This window comes from Petromyzon marinus, chromosome 12 (genome assembly GCF_048934315.1).
Source record: "Petromyzon marinus isolate PM22_M1 ecotype Great Lakes invasive population chromosome 12, UKy_Petmar_22M1.pri1.0, whole genome shotgun sequence".
Classification (NCBI taxonomy): domain Eukaryota; kingdom Metazoa; phylum Chordata; class Hyperoartia; order Petromyzontiformes; family Petromyzontidae; genus Petromyzon; species Petromyzon marinus.
In genome coordinates this window covers 16,088,694-16,116,132 of record NC_133678.1, presented here as the reverse complement: position 1 = coordinate 16,116,132, position 27,439 = coordinate 16,088,694, and the positions used below count along the sequence as shown (strand labels likewise).

The following is a 27,439-nucleotide window of genomic DNA, read 5'->3' as shown; positions in this document are numbered from 1 at the left end:
GGAGTTGTCACTTGCTCTTTATTCTTAACAATACATTTATTACATTTTTCAATGACTGCACAGGTCGAGTTGGGTTTTCTTTACATTTTTCAAAAATAACTATTGTGCACTCGCAACGACAAATAACTATTGTGCACTAGCAAAAACAAAGCCAGCTGCTCTATTTCATTTTCAGAACAAGTCCCTGTTCTAAGCACTGATCGAATAATGTAAATGGTCCCACGGTGTATGTACAAAATAAAATGATAGTCTTTGTGGTGATTGTTCCACCGAAAAAAGTGTGGCTATAGAAATCGAGGGGGGGGTAGATAAGAGAGAGGGGTTAAGGACAGAAAGGGAGGGCGATATGAAGAGGCCCTCAAGAAGCATCGGCTGGCGCTTGTGTTACAACCACACAATATAAACTGTTGATCTGTATTCAAGTAAGTATTTTCAAATATTAAATAATTTATGTTTACCAGTCAAACGTGCCAGTTTTGTATTCATGGTCCTTTGTTCAAATACATTTACACATTGATATCCATCTACACTCTGCGCCAACAGTACGCTGGCATTGCAGCAATCACTGCTTTCGCGTGTGCTCTCTACACCACGATGAACAAGCAGCAGGGCGCTGTGCAAATCCTCACTGGGACCCGCGTGCCTATTGGTAGGAATAGGAAGAAACTGCTCAGAAAAGTACCTAATCAGCACAGAGGGCTAACCTCAAAATAAAACGGCCGACGCTTGCTTCTCAATACAAACGAAGCAAAGGAACGTGAGTTGCTTTTCTCCGTGGCCTGGGAATGATTGCTGTTATTTTTGTTAGATCGTAAAAAATTTATCCAGTAATTTAGGATTTATGGAATCATTCATGTGCTATCTTATAAAATATGTATGACTTTATTGAAACCTTGAACACATCCTGTTTTAAGGCTCTCTATGTTTCCAACACAAGAATATTGTAACAATTTCAAGATATACAATTATTCTAAAGATGTAAACCTGCGTGTATTTTGTACACACCAAAATGAAAACTCCCGAAACGCCAAAACATAAAAAACGCCTTGTTCCATTTTTGCTCTTTGTATCAAGTAGGATGTAACTGTATGTTGATACACAGGCCTAAGCCCACTCCCGCAGCTTCATGCTGGTGGTGGAAAATGCTTACAATAAATAAAATAAATAGGGAATATTTTGTTATGCCCATCTGCATTGTGGATGTGCAAAACATAACAAGGTCATATTACTCGTTATGTTTGAGTTTGGCCACATAAACATCTGGCCAAATTTCTGCTGCAAGAGCCTCCACCACCAAACGAAATAAATTATGAATCGTTTACGTGTTTAACAATAAGCCAATTCTTCACGTTTCAGTTCACCAGTGGAAGCAATTCTTACAATTGCACCATATTAAATCATTAATCATTTGCTGCAAAAAACCTACAGGCTAAGGTATTTTTTTTTTTTATTCCACAGCCTTGGTTAAAATAAAAAAAATGTATTCGGGTGTGCATTAGCTTTGCACTCAACTGGTAACATTTACTATCTCAGTGAATTCCCACTCCTAATTCGCCAATTGAATTTCTGGTCTACGGAGACCGGGTGTGGAAGGAGGCGACTTAAGCAACAACCGGTGACGCTGTCGAGGTGTCGTTGGCATCTTTGTCGTCGTTGTGAATCGGCAAGAGGGCGGCACGGCACCGGCTAGAGCACGGACTCACGGCTGGGCTCCACGATATCGCCTTTGCCTGGCATGAGTGGCCGGTCTTCGTGCCACGTCTTCCCATTGGGCACTGGCTCGCACTTCACCTCCTGCAGCTCCTCTTCTCTGCCGCGTTTCTTCTGGTCGCGTTGGCTCAGCACGTGCAGGATCCCCGCCCCGATCGCGTCGCCCTCCACGTTAATCACGGTGCACGTCCGGTCCCTGGCACAACCAACAACGGCCTCGTTAGTGTGAACCCCCTCGCGACGGAGGATATGTTACCGGGGAGAAAACGTACCATTTTTATTTATCAACTCAATGCAATAAAACAATAAATCATTATCACCAGACTTGCTTAATTCACTGCTAGGTAAAGGTCTCCCCAAGCCATCTCTCTTGCTATGTAATAATCTGTCCGGCACCTGCAAAGGAGCCAATCTCATCCCTCTGGATGTCCTCTCCGAGCGTGTTCACTCCTTGGACTGCCATTCCATCGTTAGTCTCAACCACTGGCCAAAACCCTTTCTAGTGCTGTGGATTTGCCCAAGAGCATTTACTTTTATTACGCCTTTTCCATTCTGATGTCATAAGGGTATGTAATCAGTTTTTTAATTCCGTTCCAGAATCAGAATACAATTACTTTATCAGCACATTTTCAGGTCGGAAGATGTACTGAGGCTCCCACAAGGCCATGCGGGAGGGTGTGTGGCACAGTTTGGTGCCAGCTATCATAGAATGCGTTCGTGTGGCTACAATTCTCTGCGGTGAGTACAGTATGTCTCTAAAAACTACGGCATTATGCCTCTAAATAAAATTAACGCCAACTACTTGCGTGTTCTGAGATTCAGCAGTGAACGGGACCCACCCTGCAACTTGCAGACGTCTCGGAACAGGAAAGGGTTAATCAGACAATGATGTCACTAACAGGACATAATTATTAACATTCAAAATATAAATTCAGAAGTCTAATTGTTTTCGTGCTCAATGAGCATTGAGGGGTGCTATTCTCCCATTAAAGCTCTCAGCCAGTTGTGGAACTTCCATATTCTTATGGCCCAGAAGGTGATACTCATTTTATTGAGCCCAAAGGGATGAAACGCTGAGTCAACTTCCAACCAGGATTTGAATTCTTAACCTCTGGATTGCGAGCCACTCGCTTGAGAGCTGAGCCACCTGGCCGGATAGATGCAACACAGAGATGTACTGTGATCACAATAGGCAAATAACAATGTCTAGATTTATCACATGTTTAGCCTTTCAGGGCATCCTAAATTAGAGTGACAACCAGTTTGAATTGTCTATGCCAGCGGTTGCCAGCATGTGCTCCATGGAACTGTTGCAGACACAACTTATGTCATAAAACATCACAGTTTGGATGGGTGGGTAGGTTGGTAATTGAGCGAGTGGTTGACTTGGTTAGTGAGCGAGTTTGTGAGTGGGTGGGTTGGTTAGTTGGTGAGTGGGTGTACTGATGTGTTAGTCGTAGAGCCCAACCGATGCCAGATTATTGGATCCAATGCTGATACTGATTTTGGAGTACTAGTTCACTGATTGCCGATATATCGACTGATATCATAAAAAAGCTACATTTTCTCATCAATTTTAAAAACTTCTACTTCACTAAACTTTAAATATTTGAGAACATTGAACCGAAATTATCCTATGAACAAGAAAACAAATTAAAATACACATCAAGAAGTTAATGGAAAACTAATAGTAAAAAATACTTGCAAAATTAATTTCAGCTATTTTGGCTGAGTCTGGCAGTGCTCGCACATCAGAGTTCATGTCTCTCGTCATGCCATTCGAGCAGTTGCAGATTGTAGTGAAGATAACAGCACCTCTGCATTCTCACCACTGCATGGTGAAGTGCACATTAATCAACACCTTTTTGTATCAAAATTGAACAGGCCACGTGCAGAGACTGATGGCGGGGAGAAGAGTCGGTGAGGCGATGATGTGTCATACACTGCAAGCATCGTACGACCCCGAACGTGCTAGCGACTTAAGTGCACGCCTCAGCTGCGCCACCTCACGCTTGTAGCATCAGAGCTCCCTCTACCGGATCATTTAACAAATAGCAATACCAACTGCCAAACGTAACATTTACAGGTACAAGAATCGATTTCTTCTTGGTTCATTACATATGTAAAGAAGTATCGTGGCACATTGGTGGCATGAATGCCAATACCGATGTTTAAAAAAAAATCCAAATGTCGGCCGATACCTCGGTTAAGCCAATAACATCGGTTAAATCTATGTATCAGTCGGGCTCTAATTCGTGGGTGAGTGGGGACTGTGAGAGGTCAGACACCACAGGCACAGGTGTGGGGAATGCAAGTGCACTGGAGAACTCACACAAGCCAGTCGACTGCCAGGATGAGGGAAATGTCGTTGGTGGGCAGGCTCACTGCTTCCAAAATTATGGCCAGTGTAAGTACGCCACCTGCCGGGATCCCAGCAGCTCCCACACTCGACGCCGTTGCCGTAACGCTGTCAGTAAGACACACAGCACAGCTTGTGTTAAAACAGGGGACGGGGGGGGTGTGGCCAACACCATGCCTGGCCGCCTTTATCTCCCCAGTGGTGATGTTTATACATCACACCCTAGTCGACCTAGGGGAGAGGCCCATGACCAGTTCGGATAATCGTTACTGGTGTTTGCCATGAGCAGGAATCGAACTCGGGTCACCAGGTTCGTAGCGCAGGGCGCGAACCGCTACACTACCGCTCCCTACACTCCAACACAAACAGCTGTCAAAATTCAGGCATTGGCTCCACATCGTATTCGCCACTTGTTGCAGAGATCTGTGATTCAAATCCGGCAGGCCGCCCCGGTTAATACTGAAGTGCATGTTGCAAGTTACTCTGGCAGAAACATCACGAGGAAGAGATGGTGCAATAAGAACAGCTCGTATGCGGGAGAAAGATGGATAATGGCATCGTAGGGCTAAAGGATGACAATGGCATGGGGAGGTCTTCATGCAATAGTGGTTAGATAATGGTTGACAATGATGGCACACAATCCAAAGCATTATTTTGTTGGGTGGAGTTAAAACTTTAATAAACCGGTTTTACTTTATCGAGATCATAAACCCACGTACAGGTTCCTGCGAATGTGTCTGGGTCATTGTCCCCCCGGCTGATGGCACAGCATCGTGATGAGTGGAGGCATTCAACTGTTCAATGCGTCAGCACCACGGACTACTCCTCACCACCGTACAGGCAACAGGCGACTCACAGGATGGTGAAGATCTGTCCGGCGTCGAGCGTCACGTTGTTCATGTACGCGATGAAGACGGCCGCCACGCACTGGAAGAGGGCGGCTCCGTCCATGTTCACCGTGGCGCCGATCGGGAGGATGAAGCGGCTGATCTTCTTGTCCACGCCGTTGTTCTCCTCGATGCATTTGATCATCAGCGGAAGCGTTGCCGAGCTGCACCCCAATGGCGAGTGAAGAAACCGAACCTCCTTTTAGCATGGTTGGCTATGTACGATGTGAAAGAAATTCAACTTACATGTACGTGGCAGAAGATAAATACACCCCCCCCCCTCCTGTACCCGTCCCTCCACGTGGGAGAGAAAATGCCAGCATGGTTACGTCCCTTTAAACATCTGGAGGCAACACAGGTCGCCCTTGCTCTTAAAGAGAGGCAATGGTGGCAAAGGAGAGCAACCGATGTGCGGTACCATGTACGACCATTTAACGTGTACGCGGTGACGGCGTTGTGTAATACGTAGTGGTAATGTCCTGTTGCCTTGTATGTTATGGGTACAGTGTACGGTATTGCATTTATGATTAAGTGTTTGCCATGCTGTGTACACAGCATTCATTGTGAAACATCCCGCACCTCCGATTAACACTGTTGGCTACGTACGGTGCGAAAAAAAGTTCGACACATATACATGTGTAGTGGGTATTGTTAACGTAATACGCCATCACCACTACCGACCTGGTGTAGCGCCAGCCATGGATCAACAGGGGGCAACAGCGAGTCCGGCCTGCATGACGTAACGCCGTTAGGCCAGAGAACCCAGAAGGTGGTTGGGAACCGGAGGTATACACCCCAGGCCAGTGGGGGCTGGGGGATTACGCAATAATCCAGGTACCTCCAGAAGGTTCTAGAGAGTAGGTGTGGCCAGGGGCGAAGTGACCCTGGCACCGTATATAAGTCGGACCTCTCGGGTTTGCCAGTCGTCGTCAAGCAGAAGACCGAAGAGCCAGCCCAACCCCCGGACCGGAAGTCCTTGTCAGGGCCGGGACCGAGTGGGCCAGTGGTCAGGACCCAAGGACCTTGGCTGGGTCGGGTCAGGCTAGCCTCCCCTGGGTCCCCCCTAGCTAGAGGGCTGTGATATAGAGAGTGGTCCCAGTGATTAGGGCACGTTATCCCGGAGGCTATACCTCCCCAGGGTATCAGGTGAAGGGGGCCGTTACCCCCTTGTATTAGGGACCTTGTGTTCCCGTTATTGTTATAAATAAACGTGTTGCCTTCAGAGAAGACTGAGTCTCCATCTGTACCCACTACACATGCATGCAAAATTGGCATCGACACATTATGCTGTACGTACTGTGGGTGGCATACATCGTGTATTTTGAAGTGTTTGTATATATCGTTTGTACAGATCACGTTTCGTTTGCATTGCGTATATTGCATGCAGTATCTACCGTGTGGCTTTAGAATAAGTGCCATTATGAACACAGTCTCATCCGCCCCATTCAACCTGCCCCAAGTCACACGGCAACAAAGGCAGCAGCTGTGCTGGAGTCCAAAATCCTCAATATTTGCATAGGGGCTTAAAACATTACGGCTATGTCATTCAAGTTGGTTCATGGAGTGAAACCCTCCCACACCGAAGCACCCCTACGGTTTCCAGGATGTAGCAGTAACACTGCACTTGGTGCAAGATCATACAAGCAATGTGCAAATTCAACAACCGTGAAAAGAACCAGGGTCGCATTGACATTGCAAAGTTAATGAACCCCATGATCAACTAATTGACCATGTAACTCGCGTATTTCTCAGGAAACAGGTCTGTTATGAAAACTGTACAATCGACTGCAATAAAGTTCACAATATCAGTACAAGCTCTCGGTACAAATCAATTCGTAAATATCGGTAACCATGCGAACATTGACGCCAATTCCTCTACTGTCCAGGTCAAACGTGGAGAGGTGGGGACCCTAGCAGAGCTGTCTGACAAGGACCTAACCAGCACCTATGCGGTGCAGCCTGCCGATTTTTCAGATGAACAGATTCCGATTTGACCCTCGTCACGGTGAATACGCAGACAAGACCGTCTCGTGCACATATCCGTCCCTCCACATAAAACACACACAAGTATTTATTTGCACATACAATCGGTATTATTGTGCACTTAAAACTGGTAGTGGATCATTTCAGCACCATAGGTTCAACACAAGAAAACACTGAACAGTTTTCGACATCGTCTCTCAACAGCAGATTCCCAGCATATTTTGACCAATGTTGGTGAATTGCCAAATTTTATAGGCAAGGACCCCCTCTCTGTTAAATATTGGGTCTTAGTTTGACACAAAACTAAATACACAACACAAAATAATCAATGTCTTAACAAATATTTTTACTCTGTGGGTCTATGTGCGAGTCTACGGATCTGTGCGCAATTCCAACGATTGCATAATATATTCTCCAACAACAGAATACGTGTCTTGTGGTCTCGACGACAACATCAAACAGAAGAAGCGAGCTCGAGGACACGACAATTACATTCACCTGGACGCGGTGCCGAACGCCGTTGTGAGGGGGGTGATGATGCCCAGGAGGAAGCGGTACGGGTTCTGCCTCGTGCACGCAAAGTAGATAAGAGGTAGGATGATGCCGCCATGCATGGCATGTCCCAGAATGCAACACAGGATGTACTTCCCCAGGCTGCTGATGAGCTGCACCAAATCGTCCATCTCCACAATCTTGCTGGCCACCAGAAACATGATACCCAGGGGCGCATACCTGAGGGGAAGGGAACACGGGACAGAATTATTATTATTGTGCAGTTCAGCAACCGGCCAGGCGGCTCAGCGGTGGAGCAAGCGGCTCGCCAGCCCGAAGTGTCGAAAGTTCAAACCCTGGTTAGGGGTTGACAGCCCATCATCCTTCCAGGGTAGAAAAAATAAATACCACTTTTTAGGGAAGTCAACAGTCCTATGGACAGACTCATACCCTCCGTATTGATGAGTAATTTTCACCACTGGCCCAGAGCTATCATCAGCGGTGCTTGCAAAGTACACAGCAGAATGGTCTGTTTATTCTACCCCCCATAGTCATTTTGCTCAAGCGGCAGGCCCTTGGCGGCCATCTTCTCCATCCTTCTCCGTTTTCTGCAGTCTTCTTCATTCTCCCAAACGCCACTTCTTTCAGCTCCTCCAACATCCCAACCCTTGGCTTTTCCTCTCTCGAACTTGTCCATCTGTAACCTCCATCTTCATCAAACTGTGCCCTCCTAGCATGGGATCAATCCAGTTCTGCCCTTTCCTTCGAATGACTTCCATTAGCGTTATTATTTCATTGATGCCATCCAAGATTACTTTCTTGATCTTCCCGGTCCAGCTCACTCCAATTCCTTCTCCACACTCTTCTAACCGTCTCAGTTGGTTCTTTCTCAAGGTCCACATTTCCACTCCATTTAAAACGGAATCTTTGTATGGATAAGAAACTAGTGGTTTATTTAATGCAAAACTATGTTTTGTGTTGGATCAAAGCCTTGGGTCACTGACAGAACAAGTTCACCGCACTTTACAAGGCAGTGTGAAGATAAGTATTGGTGTTATTAAGGTCAGTCCCTGATTTATCGCATGCCATGAAACTTCCATAGCTTGCAAGGTATAACTCTTTTTCAGAAGCGACCTGGCCATAAATGCTAGCTCAAGAAAATGGCTTATCATGTGGAAATTTAGAGTAGCTAAATACTCAAAAGCATGTTTCTAAATGTGGAGGGAAAAACCGGAGGACCCTGAGAAAAATCCACATGACCACAGGGAGAACATGCAGGAGTCAAGGTCGGGATAAAACCCACGACCTCCTGTAATAAACCTGGCAAAGTAGTTAACACCTCGTCACTGTTTGCGCCCTAAAATGATGCACAATACCTATTTGATGCACGATACGTGCCGAATACACACAGACAGAGCGAGGGACACACACGTACCACATGATCCAGGACACCAGTACCATCGTGGCCTCGTTGAAGCTGTTAAAGAACCCGATCAGAGCTTCTCCCTCAGGGCCCAATTTGCGCAGAGCGATTCCAAAGCAAATAGCGAACATTACGAGACCCAAGATGTTCATTCCATCAGCATCAGAACCCACGGGCACCTGCAAATAACAAAAAGACAACGATCAACATTGAACAGTTGTCTTCAGTAACTAGCTTCGCATAAAACTAGTGAGAAAAAAATACAATGAGAGTGAGTAACGTAAAGATAACATCACGAAAATTACTCCAAGAGGACAATACAGTAACAAGACTTCCGTAACTTCTTTATCAGAGACTGCGAGCAGCTGTTCTAGTTTCCTGCATTATTCTTGACTTAAAGCTTGCGTGACTACAGGAATTCACTCTTTGGGTCTTTTGGTAACTCTTTGGGTCTTTCGGTAAAGACTCAAAGAGTATGAATTCCTGCATTATTAATTTCCAAACGTTCACGATGGCTAATTAGTAGCTTGTCGGCCAGATAGCTGTGGTAGAGCAAAGCTTCTGGTTCTTTCACACAAATGAACACCTCCAGTCTATCTGACGACATCTATCTCACTGCATCTCTTAACTTGACTAAATATCCATCCAAAAACATTACCATTCGGCTTCAATTCAAATCTGGCCTGGTTTCCAAATTCAGTGTTTGTCACAAAACTTAGAGCTAATGGCACCCACAAATATAATTTTAAAATAGTTAAATTACAGTTATGTTAAAAGTCAATGTTTATGAGAACTAGATGTGCTTTAGTAGAACTGCTGAAAACACTCGAACTATGTCACTCACCTTTTCTTGTTTGATTATTTCCATCGTTCCATTCTCAGTGGTCAAATTCATCTTAATGAACACCGTCTCGTATGTTGTTGCATACTGAAACAATATTAAACATCGCAAACTTAGAGCTAATGGCATACATCGAAAGCAACAGTCATTTATAATACGTCATCTCCCATATAATTTTATATTATTTTCCACCGTGGTGATTAAATTGTGAAGTCGTCATGTCCTGGAAAGCAGGACAAATGGCACAGTTATGTATGTATGTAGTCAACCATGATAAACGGAGGTTCGTGAGAATATTCCACAGAAAAAGTCTTGTTTTGCAAAATTCTTACCGACTGGAATGCTGCAGAGACCAAATTTGCAGGAAATATGTTTCTGTTGAAAGAAAAACCAAACGGTTACGATCATGGAAAACAAAGATTAAGACTGCAATTGTCAACCACGTCCAGTCATATGCAAGCGAGTGACGTAAATTGTATGAGGCTCAAGAAGAGAATAAAAGTTGAAAACATCGCAAAAACGTTGACCCCCCCCCCCCCACAAAAAATGTAAGGGCAAAACATTTTAAACGTATTGACTTCGGCCTGGCAAGTTTTCACATTGATTTGAAAGGTGAGAAAACCATACTTTTAAAATATCAACCATTGTTATTACAAAGGGAAAGTTAAGATGATTGTAATAATGGAGAAGGATTCTTAATCTCTCCATGAACCAGATAAAGTATTAAAGTTCATCTGAGAGAGTTTCCCAGCTAACACTGGCACTGTGGCTTGACTTGTATTTTCCAAGTATGGAGGAGATGTGTGTATCATCCAGTTGATGTTCTGATGCGGTTGACAGTTACACCACCGGTGGTCTTCGAATAATGTCAAAGCCAGCCGATGCCATGTTTGGGTGGTTGCCATAGGCAAGAAAACGTGGAAGATACCTTACAGTTTGTGTGACGTCTCTGCCAATATTTGGTAGCAGAATGTTCACCAGTCAGTTCCAGTGTTCTGGTTGGTATGTACATCACATTATTCCATTGCGCATCTAGCAGTTTTGTCTACAACTTCCCCGACCAGGCTGGAGTGCAGGGACTGTCACTGAGTAAATCAGTGAGGGGGCGGCAGTTCACAGCGCATCACCTGAGACACCCCTAGGTCGTTCGTGCAAGTTTCTGTAGCAGGGCAATTCTTGATTTTTTTCTTTTCACAGATCTGTCTTTTGTGGAGCTTAAAAGTCAGTTCATGATAACACAGAGATATTTGGGAGTGGGGTTATAGTGCAGTGGGCTACCAGAAAAGGGCACATCAAATGTTGCACCTGCTGAATTATAGCTGAACTCCTGGAAATTTGTGAAAAAGCTTTATAGTTCATTGGATTCCTCCAGTATAAACATTCTGATCGGATTCTGATTGTTTAGGTGGACAGATTATATGCCTCCAATAAAGTGAGATCCGCTGCGAGAGTATTGGCAATGTTCTTGACGTTTGTGGCCTGTGCAGCAAGGCCCATGCCACTTGCATAAATTAACTTGCAAGATGCTGAGCCGAGAGGGAGACCATTGCGGCTGAGCTCACCAGTTGCTGGGCATCTCGAGTAGGGTTCATAAAGTAAACATCTCAAACACTACAAGAACAAATTCAAAAAATAAATATAAAATCAAAACAATTGGCAGTGACGTCAAACGGCCGAAGGCACGCACCACACCCGTAGTTTGCATGGGCGGTGCAGCCACGTCGACAAACACGTTTATATTCCATGCCTGACGCGTTTCAACATTCCAGCACTCAGTGACATTTATCTTGTTTCAGTGAGTTTTTTGGGTTGAATACTTTTTTTTTACAGAGTTTTAGTTTACAAGCAAGCTGACTCGACCTGTTTGCTACATTTACAAAGAAGTGGCTTGTATGAGGCTCAAAGTAATTTCAGTTGAAGTCAGATTTCTGGTTCATGCACAAAACTGCTCGTGACAATTTAAGAACCATTTGAAGCCAATGAACAACATCAACAAAATACTTTTCTGGACATGGACTTCCTGATTTTTCGTTATTTAATACTCGTTATCCATGACATCCACCACAGCACACACAAATGTTATCGCGTAGAGTGCTCTACGCGATAACATTTGGCAAACCAAGTAGGTTATTTAACAGGCCTGGCTCTGCTGATGATATCCTGAATGTCGAAACCAGTCCAAAATTTCCCTGCATAAATTCTGATAGAAAACATTAGTCTGGAAGGCACAGGAGGCCGACGGACTACAAATGGATGTTACATTACGTGGAGAGATTGGCTGCACGTCATCGTCTATTTGTTTCCATCTCAACGCATCTCATGATACAGAAAATGGCAGCATACATTCCCGAGGCGAGATCACTAGGAAGAGATGACGATTTTATTTAAAGGGAAATTGTGGATAAGATGCTAAAAAATACTTTCGTACGGAGGATCAACTTTTTAAGTCTCATCAGAATCCATGGATGAAATGGGATTCCTATGACAATGCTTTCTTAAAAGAGAAACTTATAATAACGGCCGTATGTTACTTTATGTTATGTACCAAGTAAAACTGCAGTGAACTAGGACCTATATGTTACAGAGAGGGTCTTCGCCTAGAATTGCCAACACTGCTGACGAGACACTGAAATATCAAATCCGGTCCAGAGTTTGTATTAAATAAATGCTGCTGAAATTACACACTCCCAGATGGCCGCGTGGTTCACAGGGAGTGTAACAATACCTTTATGTTGTATGTGGAGGGGCAGTTTTGTGAAGGAGCTATAGATTTATAATGGAGGTCGAGCGATCTACACGCGGCAGCACTTTTTGGTATGGATTCCAGCTAAAGCAGTCACTTCCTGTGGGCCACTACAAGTCGCCCAGGTCACACGACATTATCTCGTTCTGATCGGACTGTTGGAAATATTACCGAATTGTGGTGCAGTGCGTGTGTAGGGGTGTCAGGGGAAGGATTCCCACCAATAGGAGGGTTGGTGGGACGGTGACAGGAGAAGGGGTAATCGAGGAGATATAAGGAGAGAACTGGCGGGAAGAGGGGGCTTGGGCGGGAAAGAGATTGAGGGACGGCTGGAGAGAGGTGTGGATGAAAATAGAGGAATAAACGTCGAACCCCCTGCAACCCTTGTGTCGGCTCTCCTTTACACTTGCATTGTCTTTATATATAGACTGTACCACCTCGTGCACCTAAATTATTGGCTTAAGGTTTTCAAATACTGTATGCAACAGCCGAATAGTATATATCGTGGCTGCACCGGGGGTGCCCTTCAGCTGCTACGACTGTGCTACAGCAACAACAGCAAGTCAACGAGTACTACAGCATTAATTACAGCTACTTTAGCAACAGCAATAACTACAGCAGGAAACAACCACTTACAGCATAAACAACCACCCACCAACGACTGGAACAGCAGCAACGACAACTGGAACCAACTTAGCAACAACTACTGCAACAAAAACAAGTATTACACCAGCAACTAAAACAATAATAGCAACTAACTACAGCACAAACGGGAACTACTACAGAAAGCAACCGCTACAAAAACAGCAGCAACTACACACAGAGTTATTGCAGTAGCTACTACCGCAACACCATTGCCAATTACTGCTGCATAATCTCCAACTAGAGCCAATGAAGCAGTAACTTTAACCACTACAGCAGAAACGACCACTACAGCAACTACTCCCACGGAAATAACTACAACTATTAAAAACTATAAACTATTTTTATTTTACCAGGTAAGGCCCATTGAACTATAAGGCTCGTTTTCAGAAGTGACCTGGCCACAAATGATGACCTCAACAAAGTGGCTTATTAAGTGGAAATGTATAGCAGCCAAATACTCTAAACGCGTGATGTTGATTCTAAATGCGGAGGGAAAACCCGGTGGACCCGGAGTAAAAACCAAACGACCAGGGGGAGAGAGACATGAAAACTCCACATATACAACAGGCGTCAGGGTTAGCATCGAATCCACGACCTCCTGCATACCAGGCGAGGGAGTTAACACATCGCGACCGTGGCGCCCAACGACAGTTAACAGAAAATCAACAACAACCGCCATTCGCCACTAAGTAGCGGTGACGTCACCACGACGCTTGTGCCAGGCCATGTGCACCATGAGGCCACAGAAAATCAACAACTTACTGCAGCAGCAACTGCGACGAGAGCAATAACTGCTGTGACAATGGTGTTGTGAGCACACATTGATCATCTGCCTCGCACGCCTGGAATACCCACTTGGAAGTCTTTCAGTCGCTGGTTTTAAGTACAGATTATTATAATCAGCCGTAGCGGTGTTCATGCCGACCTACTGCTACACGCGTGAGCAGTTCATGCGCAACTGCCAAGATGTCTCCCCACTGAGAAGGGCACGCAAGGCTGCCATCTTTCGGCTCTGCCTATAGCAGCCACTGGATCGGCGTGCACATCCTACAGAGAACGTGGCCGTGGTGTCCGTTTCCATCTCCATCTCGTGTTTCAGCCCCACCGGATCCACTGCACTGCTAGCCAAACTGCCGCATTACCTGCGACGGCTGGGCAATCGGCCGTGCTATCACCCACCGTCATGGAGATAGAAGCTATAAAATAAAACTTGACAACTATTAACTATTTTATTTTACCAGAAAAGGCCCACAGTGCTTTATATCTCTTTTTTTCAGAAGCAACCTCGCTATCACAAATGCTAGTTCAAGGTAGTGGCTTATCATGTAGCAGTGTAGAGCAATCAAATACTCTAAACGCATGTTTCTAAATATGGACGGAAAAACCGGAGGACCCGGATAAAAATCCACACGACCATGGAGAAAACATGCAAACTCCATATATACAACAGGCGTCAGGGTCGGGATCGAACCTATGTACACCGGCATAACGAAGCAAGGGCGTTAACATCTCACTACCACGGACAGCTACCATCGGTCCAGACCATAAACCACTCTGCCAGTGCTGCTGCCCCTTTGGCCTGTGTAATTCGGTCTCCTAAATACACGGTCCATTGGAAACAAGTCATCGTTAAAAGGTAGCTAAAACGTGTTCCTAGTCACCGAGACGTGGCATAGACGAGCGAAGATACTGCACTACATCGGTGCACACCACCGGGCTACATCTGGACGTATCAGGCCCATCACAATGCGATGCCAGGACAAACCATGGTGGAGTGGCAGCCATCGTGTCCTAGAAGCTGGCGTGGAAGATCATCCCTCCACCATTTGCACCCGAAGACGTTCCGGGTCCCTGTGCTTCTCGGTCACCGCGTCCTCTAGCACAGCGGTCCCCCAACCTTTTTGGTACCAGGGACCGGTTTTGTGGAAGACAATTTTTTCACGGACCGGATCTTTCCCCATTTTCAAAGAAGCTCTCCAGCGCTGTTTGTTTTTTACTCATTTTGGCGAGGGTTAGCTTGTGGGCTTACTAAAACTGTGACTGAGACAAGTGCGCAGTGCGGGAAAGAGGCACAGACGAAAGTGGTAAATAAAATAATGAGCGGGCCACGTGCGGACTCACCGCTCACCTCCTGCTGTACGGCCCGGTTCCTGACAGGCCACGGACCGGTACCGGTCCGCGGCCCGGGGGTTGGGGAAACCTGCTCTAGCACTATCGTCCAGCTGCTTCTCTATCGCCCAAAGGTCATCGCCCATTCCCCGACATGTTCTTCGTTGAGCTGTTGAGGTACCTCGAAGCCATCGCGCTGTACAAGTGGTAGATCATATCGGTCGGTGACTTGAATATTCACATTGAAAGAGCTCACGAGCCACACGCCGTCCACATAAACTACATGCTCACTCACGTGCATCACGTGCCACAACATGTTCACACACCGTGATGGTGGAACACTGGACCTTGCGATTACGAAGGTCGGAACTCTCGAGGAAATATTGGTTGAGCCACCAAACGTTATCTCAGACCACAGTCGAGTTCGCCGATACCTTTCATTTCCCCACCAATCGTTGACGACAGTGTGGCGAGAGATTAGCTGGGGAGTGCTAGATAAGGAAACATTCCGGACTGCTATCATCAACTCAAAGCTCTTCAGTGCTCACGAACCAGATAGCGCAGGCGTTTAATTTTTATCTGTGCTAGAGTACTCTCCAGTCCCTGGTTGATGAATTTGCGCCAGTGGGGACTACAGCAAACTTCCGGCTCAGGGTGACTCCCAGCAACTTCGACGACACTCACGCATGCAAGAGCAACGCTTCTGTCGAACAGACTTATCTTCGGACAGGCAGGTGGGCCGAAACGTGAACAGAAACGGCACCGTGTCTCCCGTGGGAAGGAGCCATCGTATTGGAACCGCAGATTCATGGAGCGGTCTGCTCAGCCGAGCAAGCCGTGGACCTCTAAGGCGAATCTTCTGGGAACAAACATGGCGGTGAAACCAGGAGTGAACTGTCCATCAGCGCAGAACCTAATGACTCCTCCCACTGAAAATTTGGTGAAGTCCGTAGGGAAACAGAAGGCAATACCCCAGAGTAATTCCTGTCACCAGTCCCAGCCATTCTGGATGTTCATTCCATGTTCAGCCGAGAAGATCCAGAGGATCATAATGACTGCTCCAACGAAGTCCTGTGGGCTGGACCCACTGCCGACTCAAGTCATGAAAGGAGTTCCTTCCAGAGCTTCTGCCGTTCATTAGGCACACGTGCAATACTTCAATTGTTCAAGGTTGTCTACCAACTTGCCATGTTGTCACTGAACAGTTGAAGAAGGCTAAAGCAGACCATTCTGACATCAATAACTCCAGGCAAATTTCGAATTTAACATTCATGTCGGAGATAATTGAGAAACTAGTGAATCGTCAGCTTGTGGATTTTCTTAAGCAAAACAGCCCGATCGCAAGCCTGCAATCTAAATACCGACGCAGTTGCTCAACAAAAACGGCAAACCTGAAGGTCATCTGTGATGAATTTATGGCAACTGACCGTGGTGAAGTCACACTGCTCTGCCTACTGGACCTGTCTGCTGCGTTTGATACGGTTGATCACAGCATTTCAGTCGATCGTCTTCAGAGCACCTATGGCATTCAAGGTAATGTACTCTCATGGATTGAGTCCTTAATTACAGGTCAGACAAAAAGAGGTCAGCTTTGCTGGTAGCCAGTGAGGAAGGTCACCGGTGCCATGCGGTGTGCCACAAAATGGTGTACTTGGCCCGGTGCTCTTCCTACTCTACACCGCTGACATCATCAGCATCTTCATAATATTGGCATGCATTCATATGCCAATGATATACAGCTCTACTTTCACTAAAAAGCCAATGTGTGTGTCTCTTACGTTCCACGTCTCATTGTGCATTGACGACATAAACAGCTGGATGACGTCAAACTGTCTAAAGTTGAACTGGTGCAAAAACTTAATGCATCACACCTGGGACCCACCATCAGCTGGCAAGACATAAATGGCTGGGATATTAAAGTGTCAGATATGCGATGACTGTCGAGACAGCCAAGAGGCTCGTCCACGCATTCAATATCAGCCGTGCAGACTACTGCAACAGCATCTTCGGCTGTGCCAGCGCTGTGCACCTTCGTCCGCTCCAGACGGTGCAAAACGCCGCAGCTCACCTGAAAGCTCAGAAGCGGAAATTTTATTTCATCATGACTTCGATACGAGACGAGCTACATTGGCTACCTATTAAACACAGGATTTCTTACAAACTGCGCCTACTCATCTACACGAGTCTGCATGAATCCACTCTGTCGTATCTCGCCGATCAGTGTGTACCGGTCTCAACATACTCAAATCGACGGCATCTACGATCCACAGCCCATCATAATCTACTGTACTCCGCGTGAACCTTGTGCAATGAGGTCAGCGCAGTTTCGGGGTCTCCGGCCCAACGACCTCGAACGAGTTACCAGTTCACGTTTGGGATCCTTCCCTGAGCTTGAGCCAGAATTGCAAGAGACTTAAAACAGTGTTGTTCCAAAGAGCTTACATGTGCGATCAGTGCTCATTCGTGATGGACTGGATTCATAAGTACTCGACAATAAATGCTCACTTATTTATGTAAATATTGCCTGTAATCCAGATAAATTGTTGGCACCTTCCAGTGCCTGTGGTTCCGACTTAGCAGCGGTGAGATGCAACTAAGCTATTACACAAATCAATACATTTTTTGCTGTTAATATATGCTCATTTCCCCATTGAGCACAATGGATGCATGCAGTTGCTACGAGTGTGATCTCTCCCAGGCACACAGTGGCTTGACCGGAAGCGTGACAACACCAAGGCGATGAACACAACTCCATCTTTCCCAATACGATTTCTAAATGCACTGGAGATGTGGCCAGAGGCATTAATCCCTTGGGAGAGAACTACAGGGTGTTTAAAAAAGATGGACCCGATTTGAAATCGCTATATCTCTGCAACCACGAACCGCCCATGAAGGAAACTCTTACCACTTGAAAGGGCGAGGCATAGAGTTTCAAATTATTACCGCAAGATGCCTCTCCCAGCGCACAAACAGCCCCTAGCCTCAGTCATTCGCAAGATGGTGACCCCGCAACACAAGGGGCGTTTTGCGTTCTGCACTTTACCAAAACTGAATCCGTAATTGCGGTGCAGCGTGCGTTTCAACGGCGTTTTGGCATTGATCCGCCAATGTCGAAGAGCGTTCGTCATTGGTAGCGACAATTTGAGGAATCGGGCTGCTGTTTATGTAAGGGGAAGAGCACAGGGCGACCACGCACCTCAGAGGAATACATGAAAAGAGAGGCGTTTGGGACGAATTCAACTATCGTCTCTATGTTGTCCGTACAGCAGGTGGAGGGCACAGAGCATTTATAAAATGGTTAGTAAAATTTGACAACTCATTAAACCGTTTGTAACTTTGTGTAATTGTAACATGTTGCCATCGTGAAATATACTGCTTTGAAATTGGGTCGATATTTTTTAAACACCCTGTATAATGACAGTACAGACTTTCAGGGCAGAATTTGAAGGTGATTTGAATTAATTTTATCACATGCCAAATGTTGCATTATCCACCTCTCATATCTGGCCCTCCATATATATACACACACACACAAAGCACGTGGAGGGACAGATATGTGGAGCAGGAAAATGTCCTGCTTGTTTAATTACTTGTATTGTCCACAACGATGGCAATTATTATTTTGTATTGCCATTCTATGTTTGTGTATGGCATATGGTTCAGGAGCCAGATGCCAATGTCGAGGTCTGCTGGCCACGAGGGGGCTTCAGGAGAGCGAGTTGGTGGACATTTGCTCGTCCTCCTCCACTGATAGATTGCCACTTGTGTTTACTTTTTCACTTCATCCATGTGCAATACTCACTTTTGAAAGCGTTAACATTGCGTAATGAATGCCTCCAGCCTGGACATACAGCATGACTTGGATAAATATCAATGGGCTGAGTCAGCCTCAGTACTTGTGTTTGATAAGGGCTGCCTCGCGTCCAGCCAGCCTTTGACAAGCCTGCGAGTCATTTCCCCATCACACGCATCCATAGAGGGATATATCCACAACTAGATTACACACCATGTGCCACGTGCCATGTCAGCACTTGGATGCAGGACTGAAGTGCAATATAAACCAGCAGGGGGCAACGACACATCAATCCATCAATTAATATTGTGAGCCAATATTCTTCCTTCACATACTTGTCCCTCCACATAAAAAATATATACTTATATATACTTTACACATACCATTGGGCACACAGCACAATGGTATGTAGAAGTGCATAATTCCAGCAGCATTCAGTCAATACAAAAGACTATGATCCGTTTTCAACAGTCTCAACAGCAAGTCAGGGCTTTCTTGAACCAATATTGGTGAACTGCCAGATATCTATAGGCAGGGTCCCTCTCTCTTACAGATGAGTCCATATGTCGATTATTGTTGTGTGCAACACAAGGAACTGGAATCCCAGATCCGTCTTGCCAGATCCCCATTAGCTTGAGTGTAACACTTCCAGTCACCTCATGGCTAAGTTATCCACAAAGCGATGCAGTCTTTAGGATCAAGCACCTTTCCAATCATCAAGACTCACGCTCTCGTAGTCCTGGGTTTAGGTAAAAGTGTATACATTTATCTCTAATTTTGAGGCCAGAATATAAAGCGTGTGCTTTTAGATTTTGACGTCTTATTGACGCCAACAGATTCCAACATCCACACACAAACTGAAGCACTGGTGGCGGTGGTTGTTGTAGGTTCGGAAAGAAAAAAGATTTGCTCAAATTTGAAGTTAAAGATGTTTTAAAAATATTTTCATACGGGTCGTTAACCGTTTGCCATGCATTGCACGAGTGCGTGTGTGCGTGTTGTTGGGGAGCAGTGGCACAGTGATTAATGCACAGCACTACGATTCCCACTCACGGTCAACACCAGCAATGATTATATCCGAACCGGTCCTGGGCCTCCCCTAGGTCGACTCCGCCTCAAATGAGTACCTGGTGCTGGGTGTAAACATCAACACTTAGGGAGACAAAGGCGGCCGGGCGACGTGCTGGTCACCCACACCCTCTTGTGCCGTGCCGGCCTTCAGAGATGCTCACTAACAGCACTTGGCACAAGTCTGTTAAGACTATACGGGGGATGTTTGTCTTTTGTGTTAGTGAGAGATGAAAGTGAGAGTGAGCAGATGTGAGTACGAGTGTCAAATGAGAGTGAGTAGATGTGAGTGAGGTGCAAATGAGAGTGTGAGCGTGAGAGATGCCAATGAGAATAGGCGTGAGTGATATGCAAGTGAGTAGACGTGAGTGAGTGCGAGATGCAAGTGAGTAGACGTGAGTGAGTGCGAGATGCAAGTGAGTAGACGTGAGTGAGTGCGAGATGCAAGTGAGTAGACGTGAGTGAGTGCGAGAGACAAGTGAGTAGACGTGAGTGTGGGATGCAAGTGAGTAGACGTGAGTGTGAGATGCAAGTGAGTAGACGTGAGTGTGATATGCAAGTGAGTAGACGTGAGTGAGTGCGAGATGCAAGTGAGTAGACGTGAGTGAGTGTGAGATGCAAGTGAGTAGACGTGAGTGTGAGATGCAAGTGAGTAGACGTGAGTGTGAGTGTGAGATGCAAGTGAGTAGACGTGAGTGTGATATGCAAGTGAGTAGACGTGAGTGAGTGTGAGATTCAAGTGAGTAGACGTGAGTGAGTGTGAGATTCAAGTGAGTAGACGTGAGTGTGATATGCAAGTGAGTAGACGTGAGTGAGTGTGAGATGCAAGTGAGTAGACGTGAGTGAGTGTGAGATGCAAGTGAGTAGACGTGAGTGAGTGTGAGATGCAAGCGAGTAGACGTGAGTGAGTGTGAGATGCAAGTGAGTAGACGTGAATGTGAGATGCAAGTGAGTAGACGTGAGTGTGAGTTCAAGTGAGTAGACGTGAGTGTGAGATTCAAGTGAGTAGACGTGAGAATGTGTGAGATGCAAGTGAGAGTGAGTAGACGTGAGTGAGTGTGAGATTCAAGTGAGTATACGTGAGTGAGTGTGAGATTCAAGTGAGTAGACGTGAATGTGAGATGCAAGTGAGTAGACGTTAGTGTGAGGTGCAAGTGAGTAGACGTGAGTGTGAGATTCAAGTGAGTAGACGTGAGTGAGTGTGAGATGCAAGTGAGTAGACGTGAGTGTGAGATGCAAGTGAGTAGACGTTAGTGTGAGATGCAAGTGAGTAGACGTGAGTGTGAGATGCAAGTGAGTAGACGTGGTGAGTGTGAGATGCAAGTGAGTAGACGTGAGTGTGAGATTCAAGTGAGTAGACGTGAGTGAGTGTGAGATGCAAGTGAGTAGACGTGGGTGTGAGATGCAAGTGAGTAGACGTGAGTGAGTATGTGTGAGATGCAAGTTAGTACACGTGAGTGTGAGATGCAAGTGAGAGTGAGTAGACGTGAGTGAGTGTGAGATGCAAGTGAGTAGACGTGAGTGTGAGATGCAAGTGAGAGTGAGTAGACGTGAGTGAGTGTGAGCTCCAAGTGAGTAGACGTGAGTGAGTGTGAGATTCAAGTGAGTTGACGTGAGTGAGTGTGAGATGCAAGTGAGTAGACGTGAGTATGTGTAAGATGCAAGTTAATACACGTGAGTGTGAGATGCGAGTGAGTGTGAGCTGCAAGTGAGAGCGAGTGAGTTGTGTGCGCGACGGCGAGTGTCCATCACGGAGCGCGCGTGAGTCACTCAGTCGGGGAAGTCGCAACCATTGAACCCCCATCAACGCACGTGGCGGCGGCGGCGATGTTGGCGGTGCCGGGAGCGACTCGCTCACGGCTCCCTCCCCCTTCGGGGTCGAGCGCCCTGGGGCCCCTTACCTAGCGAGGTCCAGGAAGGAGTCCACTGCCTCCTTCGACTGCGGCAGGGCGACCGCGCCCGTGTACACCGCGGGCTTCACGCCGCCCGCGCCGGGCTTGAGCATGAAGGCGAAGGCGACCCCCACGGAGGAGGCGATGAGAGTGGTGACGAGGAAGAAGAGGATGGCCAACCCCCCGAGGCGTCCGAGCGAGCGCGGATCGAGGCTGGCGGCTCCGGACACGAGGCTGCAGACCACGAGCGGGATGATGATCATCTTGAGCATGCGGATGAGGAGCTCGCCGGGAAAGGAGAAGTACGTCTTGGAGGCGAGGCTCAGGTCGGCGTTGCGCACCGCCATGCCGATGCCGATGCCCAGCAGCACGCCGGCGACCGTGAGCAGCACGAGGAGGTTGCCGCGCACGAACGCGCGCAGCCGCGAGCCCCACGATCGCCTCTTCTCCTTGGCGGGTGCCATCGTTCTCGTCTTTTTCGTCGTCCGAACGGGGTTTTACCTCTCGAGGCAGGGGGGGGGGACGAGGCTCAAGCGGTTTGGCGGCGGGGGGGTGGTGAGCAGGCCGGGTTTGCGAGCACAGAGAGATGTGGGTGGGAGGGGAGAGACTGGTGCTGGACAGCGGCGGGGAAGTCGTCGCGGCGGCGGCGGCGAGGAGAAGCGGCCGAGTGGATGAGGACTTGGGGGGGGGGAGGAAAAGTCGGGAGGGAGGTTGGTTGACAGAGGGGGGGTCGGACAGTGAGTGAGGTGAGCAGCTGCAGGGAGAGAGAGCGAGCGAGTGAATGGCGAGAGAGAGAAAGCGAGCGCCGCGTGTCGTCCCCCCGTGCGCGTGTAGGCGGATTGCCGGCAACTTGGCGCTACTTAAGGAAGGCAGAATGATGCAACCGTTGCTATATCCTGCATCGAGTGACGTTGGTGGGGGGTGTGGTGAGTGGGGAGCGGCGGTGAGCGCTCCGAAGCTGGCGACCCGAGTTCGATTCCCGCTCACGGCCAACAACCGGTGACGGTTATCTGCACCGGTCCTGGGCCTCCCCAAGGTCGACTCAACCTCAAATGAGAACCTTGGTGCGGTGTGTGAATGTCGCCTCCTGGGGAGACAAAGGCGGCCGGGCGTGGTGCTGGCCATCCACACCCTCGTGTGCCGTGCCGGCCTTCAGAGTCTGTTAAGGCTATACGGGGGATCTTTGTCTTTGTGTGGTGATGGTAGGTGGTGTGTGGTGTGTGGTGATGTTGGTGATGATGGTGTTGTTGTCTTGGTGATGCTGGTAAAGGGGCATTGGTGATGATGTTATGGTTAATGGTGATGTTGTTCGTAGCGGGGCGTGTGCGTCGACGTCACCGTAAGACTGGCGTGAAATCTCATCCACTCCCAATATTGTGTTGAATAAAGGTGTCAGTTTTTGGGCCAGTTAAAAGGGTAAAACCGACTTCTATATCTTGTTACTGGCAAAGGAGGTCTCATAATATAAATGCTCACCCCGAGCCCTAAATACTCTGATAGTGCGCTGTTTTTGAGTTGTATGCCTTTTGGCGTCTTCTGGTTCAACACCAAAGGAGACTAGGCTCTAAGAAAAGCCGTCTCGGGTGTGAACCAATCAAATTCAAGGGCAGTGCATATTATTATCAGAGTTGTCTTTTTTGTTTGCATTTTGACTGCTTGTGTTGTGGTTATTGCAAACATGATGCCTTGAATAAAGGTGTCAGTTTTTGGGCCAGTTAAAAGGGTAAAACCGACTTCTATATCTTGTTACTGGCAAAGGAGGTCTCATAATATAAATGCTCACCCGAGCCCTCAATACTCTGATAGTGCGCTGTTTTTGAGTTGTATGCCTTTTGGCGTCTTCTGGTTCAACACCAAAGGAGACTAGGCTCTAAGAAAAGCCGTCTCGGGTGTGAACCAATCAAATTCAAGGGCAGTGCATATTATTATCAGAGTTGTCTTTTTTGTTTGCATTTTGACTGCTTGTGTTGTGGTTATTGCAAACATGATGCCTTGAATAAAGGTGTCAGTTTTTGGGCCAGTTAAAAGGGTAAAACCGACTTCTATTTCTAGAGTCCAGCCTACTGAAAATTATCTTGCCTGGGGAGTTATCTCAGCCCATGATCGCTTCTGGATCGATATATAAAAAAATGAGTACCACCTTGCGTGGGAAAGTCAACAGTGGCGGTCCCATGTAGAGACTCGTCCCCGCCATAGGAATGCTGAATTTCCACCACTGGCTCAAGGCCTCGACTTGGCTATTCCGTCAGCCATGCACACAGAACTCTGTGAGTGCATTGATTTAAGAAATCTCTGGACGAGTATCGCCAATGCAGTGTCTCATCAGCAGTCATGTTTGACTGAAACTATGCTGAACTATCGGATAAGCCAGCACTGGAAGCTACAACCTGCATGTGGCGCGGCAGTTGACACAATGGAGCACGTTAATTGTCCCCCCTTAGCGCCTAGTCGGTGGGTGCACCACAAGTATCGTGTGGCGAGGTAAAGCGTGGGTACGACCACCCCTTCCAAGACGTCCGGCCGGTGTGCCAGAGCAGGCCAAATAGCGTCAGTTTAACACGTAGGCTTTCGCGGCCAATATCCCGCAAGAAGAGCACGCAAGTGTTGTCATCACAACTACACCTCTATTTAAGGAACGAAACAGGTGGACTTCTCCACAAATCTGGCTGTCGCCTGCCTGATGAAGAGCCAAAATGCTTCCGAAATAAATGTAGTCCAACTTTAATTCTGGGTCACTGAGAATGAAAATGATGCTTACAATTGTTGATTGGCTCTAGTTTTCAATATATGCTACTGGGTCAGTATATACTACCCTTGACTTGGGAATGGCGGCAGATAAGCGAGTTATAAAGGGAAGGGGTCTCAATTTAAACAAGAAATGACGAAAATACATATTTGACTGGACCTATGAATAAATCTATTACTGGGTTTGGACAGTAATTGCTTTTCGAGCAAAACAATGAATGATGCAATCTGAACCTGGTATTGCATCATACATGATATAAATTGCATCATGTTATTCCTAGAAGTCATGGATGATGCAATTATAACTAGGCTTACATCCCTCTGCTGAACAAATTGCCCTATATCAGCTCTATAAATCATAGTGTCGTGCTCTCTTATTTGTCAGTGTTTGATTTTGCAAAGGGACACATTTCTGTTTAGCCAAAGTGAGCAGAGATGCCTCGTACTTATGTGAACAAAGCAGATAACTTCTATGTTTGTGGTGAAGTGACTTTCGCACCACAAAATCACATTATAACCACTATGGTTAAGAAAGCCCATCACCTTTATTTTGGCTGCAAATTGGAGATCAGGACAAGATGTGAACCCCACACATATGTTGCAACACTTGTGCAACACATATTTGCCAGTGATTGAATAGGAAAAGGAAATCTATGCCTTTTGTAGTGCCAATTATTTGGAGAGAGCCAACAGATCATATCAGCAATTGTTACGTCTGCATGGCACCTCCAGTTGGGAAAGGTGTATCAAAGAAGAAAAAGGGAACTGTGCATTATCCTAACATTCCATCAGCTATACGCCCAGTACTGCACGGAGAATGACTGCCGGTTCCTGATGCGCCATAATCAATCTCACTTGAGCCAGACAAGGAAGAGGAAAAGGATGAACTTCTGGTCATGAACCATCAAGGTCACATGACCCATATTATCTCCCATTCTTTTCCTCTGAACCACACCTCATAACAAGGTGAACTGAAATACCTTGTCAGGGTTTTGGAACTACCCAAGAGTAAGGCAGAGCTGTTGGGCTCCAGACTGCAGCAGTGGAATCTCCTGGCAGGTGATGTTGGGGTTTCCATGTTCCATGACCGTCAAAAGAATCTTGCCCCATTCTTCATGGAATGTGATCTTGTAGCCTGCAACAACAGCGATGGTGTGATGGCAGCCCTCAACATCGGTCATGATCCAGATGAGTGGAGACTTCATTGATTCATCGAAGATGAGTCTTAAAGCTGTTTTGCTGCATAATGGCAATGTTTTGGCATCAATTCCAGTTGGTCATGCAGTCCATATGAAGGAAACCTATGACAACAGGAAACAACTTTGGGGATGCACACACTATGACCATCAGTGGCAACTTTGTGGCGATTTGAAGGTTGTTGCTCTCTTGCTTGGTCTGCAGACTGGATACACAAAGTACTGCTGTTTTCTCTGTGAATGGGATAGTCGTGCAAGAGATTCCCACTACATCAAGATAGATTGGCCACTCGAACAGAACACTTTTCCTCCCAGGTTCCAATGACTATTGGAGTCTGGGAGGAGAAGTGTTCAGCATCCACCACTTGTTGAATCAAGGAAGATTTTGTTACCACCCTTACACATCAAGCTGGGTCTGATGAAGAACTTTGTCAAAGCCATGGACAAAACACAAGCAGCTTTCAAGTACCTCCGTGGAAAATTTCCAAGGTTAAGTGAAGCTAAGATAAAGGAAGGCGTCTTTGTTGGTCCTCAGATTCGTGAACTTCTTCGAGATAATGCATTTGACAGTGCACTGCGTGGCAAGGAAAAGGCGGGATGGAAAGCCTTCCAGTTAGTGGCACATTTTCTCGGAAACAACAAGGCAGACAACTCCAGGGAGTTGGTGGAAAACCTCCTCAAGGCATACAAAAGCATTGGTTGCAACGTGTCACTAAAGATACATTTCATGCACTCTCATCTAGATTTTTTTCCCACCTAACTGCGGAGCAGTGAGCAACAAGCATGGCGAGTGATTTCACCAGGACATTGCAACAATGGAGAAACACTATCAGGGCAAATGTAGCCCATTAATGCTTGCAGACTTTTGCTGGACATAAAGGTTGTTGGGTTCGATCGCGTTATTTATAAATGTGTCGCAACCCTCAACCACCTGCCACGTTGACAAAAGACAAATAGTTCACTCTTTAGCCCACCGGTGTGTTGAAGAGCAGATCCACAACATTTACAATTTGAGTACGCCGTTTTGATGAAAATTACATCCAGCATCTACGGGCGATTTGCCAGAATAGTGAAGCCGGTCTTTAATAGTGCAGGAAAACGTCATCATTGTCGAACTCCATGAGGATTCTAGATCAGAGGCGGGGGTGGGGGTGTATGCAATTATGTAATAGCTCAGTAATCAGCCACTTAGCATGTGACTCATCTGTAAGCTATCACAGCGGTTGAAATTATTTGAATTCGTCTCAATTTCAATTGATTCTCCAACTAATCTTGGCCAGTAATAATTAGTTCTGCATAACACTTCAACGCTATCAAAATCAATTGAATGTTCTTGTTGGAAAGCATGCTCTGCCACTCCTGACAACTGTGTTTGGGAAAATGTAACGTTCCTTTGGTGTTATTTTAGTCTTATGCTCATGTTACGTCACGTCTGTCCAATATAACACTTGCCGCATAAGCAATTTATCCGATATACACCTTCTGTTGATAACTTTGGTAATTAATCTTTAGTACAAGACACTAGTTTTTTTTATTTTGTGTACCGTACCAAA

At 46.5% G+C, this 27,439-nt stretch overlaps 1 protein-coding gene across 1 annotated transcript; it reads right to left on the bottom strand.

Annotated features, from left to right (window-relative positions):
- On the bottom strand, window positions 1-23,407 carry LOC116941479 (neutral amino acid transporter A-like). The gene is made up of 8 exons (XM_032952590.2): window positions 21,955-23,407; window positions 10,028-10,070; window positions 9,699-9,782; window positions 8,867-9,033; window positions 7,438-7,671; window positions 4,926-5,120; window positions 4,043-4,177; window positions 1-1,906 (listed from the first exon to the last, which is right to left on the bottom strand). The coding sequence occupies exons 1-8, from the start codon at window positions 22,407-22,409 to the stop codon at window positions 1,687-1,689; spliced, it is 1,533 nt and encodes a 510-aa protein (XP_032808481.2). The 5' UTR covers window positions 22,410-23,407; the 3' UTR covers window positions 1-1,686.
- Window positions 23,408-27,439: the final 4,032 nt, after the last annotated feature.

What these genes read in the sequence shown, in the direction of transcription:
- LOC116941479 (XM_032952590.2), bottom strand. Translation starts at nt 22,409, where the DNA reads ATGGCACCCGCCAAGGAGAAGAGGCGATCGTGGGGCTCGCGGCTGCGC. An exon ending in TCCTTCCTGGACCTCGCTAG is followed by an intron (nt 10,071 to 21,954) that starts GTAAGGGGCCCC and finishes TTCTTTCAACAG; the next exon opens with AAACATATTTCCTGCAAATT. An exon ending in GCGTTCGGCACCGCGTCCAG is followed by an intron (nt 5,121 to 7,437) that starts GTGAATGTAATT and finishes ATTGGGGTGCAG; the next exon opens with CTCGGCAACGCTTCCGCTGA.